The 12234-nt window shown below is 31.6% G+C and overlaps 1 protein-coding gene and 1 non-coding gene across 2 annotated transcripts; both read left to right on the top strand.

Moving 5' to 3' along the window:
• The first annotated feature begins 522 nt into the window (after positions 1-522).
• Positions 523-595, top strand: Trnat-cgu. Its single transcript has one exon. It is a non-coding gene; the product is annotated as a tRNA-Thr (tRNA).
• A 1583-nt stretch (positions 596-2178) lies between these two features.
• Positions 2179-12234, top strand: LOC124457158. Its single transcript, XM_047007441.1, has 3 exons — positions 2179-2520; positions 11045-11265; positions 11746-12234. The coding sequence occupies exons 1-3, from the start codon at positions 2179-2181 to the stop codon at positions 12071-12073; spliced, it is 891 nt and encodes a 296-aa protein (XP_046863397.1). The 3' UTR covers positions 12074-12234.

Here is a 12234-nt window from a genome sequence, read left to right as displayed (position 1 = left end):
AAGTAAAAAGAGCGAAATATGTATAAGCATTATAAGCTCAGCAAATAGAGCACAAGTCTTGTAAACAAGGAGTCCGGAGTTCAATTCTCTGATAAGGCTAATCTAACAAGCTTAAAAGTTTTCTCCAATACACGATTATTAAACTACCGAATTAAGATTAAGCTATAAACTGAACCATTCATATTACGCAACGTTAAAAATAAAGATCAAAAATTGTCTCATATAAATTATTCTCGACTTGTCTTAGCATTTTATAACGGATTTCATGGCGGTTTTCTTACTTTATTGATTAACACAAGACATACTCTTTTAACATTACATTCCATGCTTAAAAGTTCATTAAAATGATTATTTAACTACATTTCTCTATCAGGTCATAATTAAACAAACTAAAATTTATACAAATTTATACAATTTATAAAATCTGGTTGTATGGTTAACAATTGCATTTGATTGGCTATTTAAATATATTTATCTAGATAGTTATAGTTAAACAATGTAAAAATTGCTCACTGTGTAACAGCCTTATTAGCTCAGAGGTTAGAGCACTGGTCTCGTAAACCAGGGGTCCAGAGTTCAATTCTCTGATGAGGCTAGTGTAGCGAGTTTAACACTTTTTATCAAATTTATAAAAATAAACCTACTAAATTATAATTAAGCTGTAATATGAACCATTCATATTACTTAACATTAAAAACAATAACCAACAATTTTTTTATATAAATTGTTCATAACTTCTCTTAGCATTTTATAACGGATTTTATGACGGTATTCTTAGTTTATTGATAACCACAAGATAAATGATTTTAATATCTGGTTGCATAATTAAAAGTTGCTTTGAAATGCTAAATAACTAAATTTCTCTAAAGAGTTATGACTAAAGAACAGAGAATTTTACAGTTTTTAACAGCCTTATTACCTTAGATAACTGAGCACTGGTTTGTTACCAGGGATCCAGATTTCGATTCACTGATAAGTCTCGTCCACCCGATAAGTCAAGGGTAAATAGTTTCTTCTAAGTTGAAGTATTGTAAATACCAAATTAGGTTTGAATTTTAAAGTTAAACTTATAAATTAGATAAGGTTAAAAATGAATATCCAAAACTTTTTGCTCTAAATTATCCATTATTTTCTGTCTATTCATCACCACGAGAAATGAATCTTAAAATCTGATTGCATGCTTAAAAATTGCCTTTAAATGGTTATTTAACAACATTTCTCTAGAGAGAAATAATTAAACATAGTAAAAATTGTTGTAAAAGTTTGTAACAGTGTTGTTAGCTCAGAAGTAAGAGCATTGGTCTAGTACACCAGAGGTCCAGAGTTCATTTCACTGATGAGGTGACTCAAGTTAAAGAAGAAAGAGGTTCTATTTTTACAACGATATTTAAAAGTACTTAAAGGTAAATTTCATTTTGACTTTACTAGAAAAGTGCTATTTTCCAACACATGTACGTTTATTCCCTAAGGAATTGAACCCAGCTACGGTGGATAGAGCACCGTATTCTTACCACAAGACCATGTGGGAGCATTGTATGCACTTGACTTTATATATAGGTTAACATCATGGAACTGTTTACAAAATGAAAAGCATGAGCCTCTTCATTAAAAAATAAAGAATTGTTTTGTTAGAAAGTTAAAAATCACCTTTTCTTTTTATATAATGGTCAAAATTTCTGTTCTCCTGTAATGCAAAATTTTACACATTGGAAGTCCCAATGATATCTAAACTCGCTCATCGGCCATCGTAGTTCTTAAATGTAAGTACGAGATATGCTGAGTACAATTTTGTTAAAAAAATTTACAATGACAAATGACGATGTAATTGTACATTGTAATGCACAACGCAATATACAACGGAAAAAGCCATTCGTAACAGAGATTCTACTTCATCATTGGTATTGGTCGCTAAAGACCAATTTATGCTTCTTACGACATGTGTCGCACGACACTCCGGCTTGTGCAATCTATGGGCACGCGCCATACGACAATAAAATAAAGCATTTATTGTAAACGCGACAACCCATGCTACAACGCGTAAAATCTGCATACAAATTTAGAATTATGTTGACATTTACATCAAGTAGTGCATTGGCAACTTTGTTAATATTCTTTGTGAATGAAATGAATAATTTCTGCTAAAATGTCAGACGAGGAAGAGCTTGAACTCGAGGAAAAATGATATTGCTGTTGTTGCAGCGACATCGCGAAAGAAGATGGTGTGTCCGTCCACTTCATCAATCAAGAAAAACTGAGGGAGAGTTTGTGCTGCTTCTACAGATGCGTGCTTTTAATGAAGAAATTCATTTCAAATATTTTCGCATGTCAGCCAACAGCTTTGATGAGCTTGCTCACAAAATCAGACCTTTTACTAACCATGCCGGAGCTTACTCTAGTTCTGTTGAACTGAAAGAGAGACTTGCAGTGACTCTCAGAATTTTGGCGTGTGGTGGATCACAGCAAAGTATTGCAGTCAGCTACAGTCTTGGATCAACGACTGTTTCATGCATTGTTTCCGAAGTATGCAAAGCAAATTGGAATGCATTGAATAAAGAGTTTGTAGGTTGCCTTTCTGGGACCTCGTGGAATGAGATTGCCCGTGGTTTCTGGAGGTTATGCAACTTTCCTAACTGCTTAAGTAGCATTGACGGAAAAAATGTTGTTATCAGAGCACCCTTTCCCAAAAGTGTTGAAAATTATGTAGATTTTTTATCAGTTTTTCAACAGAGTTTTATTATTGTTATTATTTAACAACTCTTTCTATTTTTCTGGGCAAATGTATTGTTTTCAAAAAATAAGGTTTCTTCAAACGTTACTGTGATAGTGTATGGCGAAAGTCATAAGTCTGTAAATACTTTAGAGTTAGTAGGATGCTTCAGAGACTGCGGAAGATTGATAATTTAGGTGGAAGCTCATAATCATAAATGAATGTTACAATTTGTGAAAACAATGAATTTTAAATGAGCCTGATACAGTATGTTGTACATATATGAAGCCGCCAGCATTTATAGATCATCTGCAGTCTCATATGGCAGCTTAAGCATTGTGCCATGCAATGAAATACTCAACGTAGTGTAATGCAAATTCCTCAAATATTCTTAAGTACCACATCACGAGAATTTCAGCTTTATAACAAATCAGAATGCGTTATTCAAGCGTATTTACCTCTCTAGAAGTCATAACTTTTGTTTCGTCCTTCGAGAAAAAAATGTGAACAGTACCTTTCTCATTTGAAATTTTTTGTCGGAGAGAAATGTGTGAGGTAATATTTCTACAATTTTAATATTTTCTCTTACGCTAATTACAAAACAACTGGAGACGCAAAATGGTTGTATTGAAATATTAGACATCTTTTAGATTCATCCCTTATAACTGAATCGAAGCACTCCTGTGATATGTATTTAGATAAAGATTATAAACACTGTAATTTAAATTTTCAATATGGTTTTCACGAACTGTTGAACAGTTTCAAATAGCTTTATAGAAGTTAACAGCCTCAGTATATTTAGCAGATAGTTGTTAACAGTGAATACTAGTGACAGAGAGCTATTCGGGTAATTCCCAGAAAGATCCGATGAGCAAGTACATTAAATCAGTTACACATAAATCTCCAGCAAAAATTCAATCACGACTGAAAATTAAATACCTTATAGAGAGCCTCCATAGAGAGCTTTAGCAAGAGTACGACTACGACAACGAGCACGAAGCTTAACCGAAGTTATAATATTTCTAATTTCCTTGCTTAAAAAGACATCGTAGTAGCAACTACGATTTTTTTACAAAACATCGTACTCAGATTGATGACGGCTACGTGTTGTTGTTGTCGTAACAATGTTTCCACGGCAAAATGACGTAATTCGTACTCGTAGTCTTTTGCTAAAGCTTGTTAATCATTCAAGAGCAGTTACACATCAGCAGACAAATCTTTACTTAATGTTTTTCTGGTTATATAACAAATATTCGGCAACATGATCATTTTACTAACTTAACGACTCTCTCAACATACCATTTACGCAAAAACGATTTTAATATTCGCAGTATAACTCTGTTTTAATTCCAAATTTCCCTTTTAATGCTATCGAGAATATTATTACTAACCAGAAGGACAGTATTTGATGAACAGTGCAAACTATTGTACAAAATTATAGCCCACTGAATCCAAAGCAAATATTTTCTAATAAAATACAATATGTATAAATCTTAGCGGCTGTTCACATGAGCCCATCTATTCGGAATTTAGCGAGACGTGAAATGATTTTGAGATATTGAAAAAGGAGTAAAAACTTTAAACGCAAAACTTACAACCTTTCTTATAAGTCATGAGTCATTTTAGTTGAAAAGGTTTTGTGAATTTGCAAATTCAGAACATAGAGAAATTGCTTAATTAAGTTTTTTGTTGTGAAGGAATTATTCTTTTCCATTTGCTAAAATGAATAAACGCTTCGCTTCATCCAATATATCATCGACAAAGTGGAAAAAATATAAAATTTAGAATCACACAATATATCATCGACAAAGTGGAAAAAATATAAAATTTTTCATAACTTTAATGATGTCAAGGCTGCATGGCTTTTATCCCCATGATGCATGACACATTTACTCAAAACTAATTGCACAAATTATGGAATTCTTTGACATTCTGATCACTTAATACAAAATAAAACAAATTCCGACAAGGGACATCTCGTTTTCTTGATATTCAAGATAATACAAGAGTTAGAAACAAAAGATGGTGTAATATTTCGTCTTTATTCCAAAGACATCATCAGACGAGATGTTCCTTTTCGGAATTTGTTTTATTTTGTATTACTTGAAATTGTCTGCTTGTTCTGGTTTCTGATCACTTTATTCCGTAAAGTTATAATTTGCCAGTGTAAGCCATAAAGCATCAAAAACTAAGTATGCAACTTGATACAGCCAAAGCAATGCTTACAAAAATTGAAAGAGATGATCACTGTGCCCTTTATAGCTATAGAAGACAGAGTTATCAGGTATTTTGATGAAATAATAAATCGTCGCTGTGGTATATAAGGCACAAGAATTTTTTACACATTATTGTTCTGTGTTTCTAACTTTATACTTTCTTACAAATTTCTTTAATTAATTTAGCTGTTTCTTGGAACGCAGATAAAAAAAGCCTTCTACAAGAACAATTCAAAATATTATGAATTTTTCTTAAATATAGCTAGTCCTTATGGCAACATGTTATTCATTGTGACGGGAGCCCTAAATATAATTACGTGTTTATTCTGTTTAGTTCAATAAAATTAGGCTGTTAAACTGAGATTAAACCAATTCCATTCTTCGGATGAACATAGTGTATGACGAAGCTGGGTGGCAATTTATACAATTCAATTTGACGTTGAACGACGTTCTAGCTTCCATTTATTTTTTGTAATGAAAAATATTGTTGGACAATATACATCCTGACTAAGTTGTCCAGTAGTATCGATATAGATCTTTTAAATTATCTAGTAAGGATAATTTTTTGATTATAAACGTCAACATGAGTTGAAATATGCTGTGTTTTCAGCAGGGGCGAAGCTAGAACGCTAGTTGGAGGTGATTATTCATATATTCAGCATTGCCTGACTGATTTCTTTTTAAAGCGATATTAATTTGACACGAATTTAGTTGGTAAAGCGGAATATATGGATATACACCCCTCCCCCCACAATAAGCATTCTAGCTTCGACCCTGGTTGTCAGAAGAAATTTGTTTCAAAAGTAAACAAGTTCAATATATTTTCATGTTTGAAGTTTTCAAGCATGGAAGATAAGTTAAAACAATTTGTCCGCTATAAATGAATTGAAATTTATTTGGACTAAGGAAATTTTGGTGACAATATAACAGATTAACGATTTTCAGGCAATGAGAGCACAAATTAATATGCAATTCACACACGATTGGACAGTTCCAAAACATTACAAGTAGCTCAATCATATGAAGCCACATCACATATGCGGTTATTGCTTCAAATTTTTATTTATTGCTTCAACATAATTACTCAATATTTTGCAACCCCACCTTTGTGTCATATGATTCGTTATTCTGAATACTTTAACGTTCTATAGCGCAACTGGTAATATATTTTTTTGGATTATTTTATATTAGTAGGCGAACGGATGGCAAAGTCTTAGAAAAAAGGTCTTGCGAGAAAAACAATGCCTCGTACTCATGGCAAAAATACTGCCTCACGACGACAGTAAGCAGTACCGATAACTCTTTCTGGAACCCTTTGTGATTTAATAAATGACAACGCAACTGCAATTGTAATTTAATACATTGCAACAATTGTCATGCATGCAAGTGAAAACATTAATTAAATTGCACGAGAAACATAATTATTTTCTGTTTTGAATTTATTCACATGAATGCCCTATACACGTGCTTGCAGGTACAAAAAGGTCGCATTGTTCATGTATTCGTAAGGAAGTGTTGACATATAGCATATTACATAAACTAAACTCGTAGCACTCCTACACATTTGCAGAAATTGTTAATAACCGTATTTTAATGGATCCAAATGAAGATGAATGCTACACACGTCTGAAAAAATTTACTTCAAACACACCCCAACAAGATCTGGTTAATCTTTACTCAAAATGGGCTGCCACTTATGAAAAGGTAATGACTGGAACATTTTTCAAAATATATAAAAAAAGTATTTTAATGGTTACGTACAAAGCTAAGCTTGCATAAATTAGACTTATGAAACTATACTTTTAATGCTTTGGTGTAGCGTTCCATCAAAAAACGACTATCGTAGCTACTTGGCTGACTCATCGAGTACTATGAAAACAAAAAGAAATTTTAGGTTGAATGAAATACTACGACAAGAATATCAATGACAATAAAGCAATAGCAAAATTTATAACGTATTTTTGTACAGAGAGTTTGAGATTGTGCTCTGCTTAAAATTTATCAGTGTAAAGAGCTTCTTTTATCAACAGTGTCTAACAGAGAAGACAGAATTGGTGTGTTTAGTGTGTGCACACATCTCTTATGCACAAGAAGGATTGAAAACAAACCAGTGAGGGAAGCGAGTGACTTGTTTTCGATCTTTCTAAACCAATTCGGAATAAAGATCCTACAAAGTACAAACGAATTAAGTATGAAGTAATCTTTTTACTATCTTAAAAAGAAATTCATAATGAAGCGTTTTATTCAAATGCCTCAAAACAATCATTTTATGTGCATAAAAAATTCAATAACACAAGTGAATTGTTATCACAATGACACACTGGAACGATAACTTGGTATCCATCTTTGAAGCCACTTATGATCGCCGCCATGAAGGTTTTGAGGTGAAAAATGCATTAATTTTAGCTGGCGATTGTAGACCTCAAAATTTATCATTATCAGCCATTTATTAGTTAAATTACTTCTAGAAAGACTAAAACTTTGTACAAAGCATTAACTTTACCTGTAAAACAAATGTAACCAATATAAAAAAAGAGGGTTGTTGACGTCATTAATTATAAACTATAGAAAAATGAGTTTTTTGGATGGAAAAATTTCTCATGGCATCAAAAAATGCATTTTTTCGACGTTTTTTTTTCAAAATCAAATAAACTTAGCTATCGCCAGTCCTTTTCAACAGGTCCGAGTATGAATAAAAACAAAAAAAAACTAGCAAAATTGTTCTATTATTAAGATAAAATGATATCTTTGTTCTTTCTTTAAAGAAAGAAACTATGCCGTATGTACAATCAGATGCTCGGAAATTTAGGCACATATTTATTTCACTGTTTTGTTGCGCATGAATTTCAATACTAGTATGATGATCTTTAAGTTGCCTTGCGGAAATGATGTCAATCCTATGATATTCACGCTTAAGACGCCAAAATAGGGGCGTCTGATGCATCTACAGCAGCTCAGCTCTTTTAGCAGATGTTCAACTGATGTAAACATTTTAAAAGTGAAAAATTTTTGATTTTATCTTATTTGGTTTCAGTTTAAAAGATAATACGGCCTTTTGACAGAGCTTGTTTCCTTTACTAATTTATTTTTTTTAATTCAATTTCATAAAGTGCAAATTTATTTCTTCAAAGTTGAAACGCCATCGTTTATCCTTCGAATTCTTTTGTGAGCAAGGCATATTTAAACATATATATTACGAGATCATTTGCACAGTAAAGTGTTCGGCAAGCAAAGTGTTCGAGGCTCTGTCACTGAACTATATAGATGGCCAACTACCTGTATTAAAAAAGTCAAATAATTTTTGAAGCCAAATTCCGTGTGTCTGGAGGTCAAACTACGTGTATCCCACGTGCGAAGATACACGTTACTCGAGATTTGTTGATAAAACACTTTTTCACCAAAGTGTTTTTTGATTATGTTTAAAAGATAAAGTCAATAAACGTAGCAAAGTATTTTGGCTTTTAAGTTGATGGGTTTGATATTTATTCAGTCAATTACGATGGTTACTATTGAATACATATTTTGAAATGAAATATATCAACCGTAAAAATTTTAAAAAACAACTGCATCGTTCTTTTTTTACTCATCGGAAACATTGCAGCAAGTACCAGTTTGCACAGGTAATAGCATGGTTTTTTCAATATGAACATAATAGCCCAGCATACGACTTTTAAGAAGGCTATCACAATAATAAAATAAAGAAAAATAAAAGGTTTTTCAATAATTACGCTTCGTCTTCAACTTAAGATATCTTCAAATAATCTGAAAATGTACTAACCTCTAAAGGGTAATAACAACGCGAATAGAAAGCATAAATCACGCATGTGTAAAAGCTATTTTGTACTTATCATTTAAGGGAGGGAAAATATAATTGTTTTAAGATCGAAAAACTTTTATATCAGATTACAGATCTCAAGATAAAACATAAAAAATTTCTCCATAAAGGGCATCAAATTTATTAAAAGATGCATGCTTTCGTCTGCAATCGAATTTTTTAAGCTTTCTTTAGTAAATGCATAGAGTGAGAGAAACATTCCGGCATAATGCAACTAATAGTGGTAGCACCGGATTGAGCATTTTCTTTTTTTTTTATACATTTATACAAATCCCTACTCTTATTATCTTGTTATATAACAAGTTCATATGCTGGTTGTTCGACTAACTCTACGACTCACTCAACATACCTTTTCAGCCAGTGAAATATATTGATATAGCTTTACGCTTACGCCTTAGCGAATCAAATAAATGGATATAGTCACCAGATGGTGCGACACTTGTGCGCTTAACTGTTGCCTCCGTAAGCAAAAATGGCTTTGAAATAATAACTTTGGATAAAAGCACAACTGAGGTTTGCACTTTGCAAAAAAGAAAATAGGTAATTACTCATTATTTGGTTAACTTTAGTATTCATGATGAAATAAGAATTTTTTCAGGAAAACATACGTGAGTCCAATTACTCTTTTGACAAACCCTAGATTTGTCCTTGCTAGTTAACACAAAAAATAGTCGTCTATATATTGTAGAATAAAAGGTGGCTAAAAGTATAATCTTGGCGTGATCGTAAACAATGAAACTACGCACAATATAATTTAGATCAAAGGTAACATATAAGACAATGAAATTCATTAATGTTTCGATAAGCTGCGTATGCCTTTTTTCACAAATTTTTTTCTAATTTCATGGTAATGCTCAAGTTGCGCGAAATAATTTATCATAAAAATTATTTTTATTGCAATCAGAACAACTTGTTACACTTTTTGTTGCAGCAAAAAGTCTGATCTAGCCCTAATTTAATTGATTTATGTGATTTTCTGGGTTAACTACTAAAATCATATTATTTCTCGGTAGTGAATGAAAAGAGGATTTCAAATTTCAAAAATTTGAGAAAATTATGGCAATGACTAACTTAATAAAAACAGATTGGTATCTAGGGACAGAAACGTTTAAAGTTGAAAATAACTGAAAACAGAATAAAGCTCTTTTAACAGTCATTTCTGGACATAAGGCCGACAGTTTAAAAATTAGAAGAATGAAAGAGAATTTAGAAAAGTGAATAAGGCAAAAGGGTGAGGTAAGAATAGGTTTTTGCAGACAAAAGAAAAAAAGAAAAATATTTTAAAATGCAAAGTTAGAACTCGTGTAAAGAGTACAGGAGGGTATATATAAAAGATGAAAAAATTATGCGATGAAAAGTGCTCAAACAAGACTTTATTAGAGGCAAAAAAGACAAAGAAGACAAAGAAAAAGAATAATTTTAACATACCAAATGGTTTTTAATAAAAATAAACCACTATTTAGACAAAACAGTTGAAGAAAGCAAAAACAAGCTGAAGTTATGGTTATGATTAGTTTAAACACAAGTAAATGCTTTGCATCAAAATTGATAGTCGTCTATTTATTCAAACTGTTGTATTTTGGTCATATTTAGCTTTTTCATTGCTTATTCGTGCTTTGTGCTAAAAGGTTTACCGTATTCTTACATAGAATGTGTAGTACGATCATAAAGTGGCAATAAGCTAGCGCATGGTGCATGTCAAAAATTGAAAGTTAGGCAAAAAATAAAATTATGCACAGCGTACAGGTTTTTTTTGACGGAATAGCGAGCACTAAGTACATTTTCCTGATGACAACAACTGTCATTTAAATTTATTAAATGCTTAATGCTATCTTAAATATTTTTATTTGTCTACTTTATTTGATGATCATGTACTTTAAAGGATACACACATGTATGGTTTCCGTATCTACTTTTTGGATAAACAGCAGCATAAGTACTTCAGAAAGAAAATAGTGTAAACTTTAAAATGCATTACTCCTTTTCAAAACATTAAAGTTTGTAAGAATTTGGTAAACGACCTTCATCAAAAATTTATATAGAGATCAGTCTTTTGCAGGAAACTCTGGCTGCAGCTATAATATGATGAATGTTGAAATTTGTTTAGCATGCAAACTCCTGCAATGAGGTTAAACAACCGTCCAATACAAGAAATTGCTGTTTTTATTAATTGAAATGAAATAATAAAACAAAATGAACTTTTAGTTTAAAAGTAAAGAATGGGCAACTACCTTAGCATATCATTGGAAAAATAAAACTAGATTAAATAGTCACAATACCATTTCAGGTTGCTGATGATTTTAGTTATCAAGGACCAGTAGTTGCAGCAGAACAACTTCACGAGGAAATTATTAAATATAACTACAACCAGGAGATTGAAATTCTGGACCTTGGTTGTGGCACAGGACTCGTTGGTGAACATCTTTACAAGCTGGGATATAAGAATGTAGACGGTATTGACATTAGTGAAGAAATGTTGAAGCTTTCTGAGACAAAAGGAGTTTACAGGTTGAAATTTAATCTAAGTATTACTTGAATTTTTGCTTTTTGTAGAAACAGCATTCAAATCGACATTTAACATGAAATGTTCATAATTGATAGTTTTTATAAGGTAGCTAAATAAGAAAATACGCGATTTATCAATGAAAAGGATATTTGGTCGAATCACATAAAACATTATATAATTTTTAGTACAAGCATGGAAAAATGAAGTAATTATCAATCGCTAAGTGTTTATTATAAAAAATATTCAATAAAATTTACATGCCTTTCATTTCAATCGTAAGCATAACGATATTGTGTTTTCTTCTATGATCCTACAATTAACAACAAAAGCCAAAATTAGAGTTGATCCTTTATTTTAATGCCAAAGTTTTGAAAAATTATAAAAAATCAGTCAGTTTTTTATATTTAACGAATTCTTGTGATTATCATTAAAGATATTTATCCATTTCACTCTTTAATAATTTATATTTTCTCAAAGTACAGATCGCTAAAAAAGGGAGTCATGGGAACCAATGGATCAGTTGAGCTGGGAGTTACCGCTGGCCAGTACGATGCAGTTATATGTGTTGGTGTTTTTGGTCCTGGTCATGTAAAAGGGAAAGGAATGGATGATTTTATTCATTCTGTAAAACAAGGAGGCCTAATATTCTTTACAATTAATGAATTTGTACTCGACGACCCTGGCTATGGATTTCATCGGAAGCTAGACGAGCTAACAAAACAAGGAAAGTGGAAACCTATTTCTAAATATTTTGAGCCAAGATATGCAAATGACAAAGGGGCATTTTATTTTATTTTTCAAAAACAATGAAATTTACTGTAGCTTTTTAACAATATATGTATTCATTTATTAATCAAACGACAACATTATCCTATTACATAAAGCTTAGAAACTTTTTTCACGCTTTCAATCATTTCATTACGTAAAACTTTTAAATGCAGCCCATTAATAAAATATTCCTTGATATTTAA

This window comes from Xenia sp. Carnegie-2017, unplaced genomic scaffold (assembly GCF_021976095.1).
Source record: "Xenia sp. Carnegie-2017 unplaced genomic scaffold, XeniaSp_v1 HiC_scaffold_6, whole genome shotgun sequence".
In the NCBI taxonomy this organism is placed as follows: Eukaryota; Metazoa; Cnidaria; class Anthozoa; order Malacalcyonacea; family Xeniidae; genus Xenia; species Xenia sp. Carnegie-2017.
The sequence above is the reverse complement of the archived record's forward strand: the minus strand, read 5'-3'. Positions and strand labels throughout refer to the sequence as shown.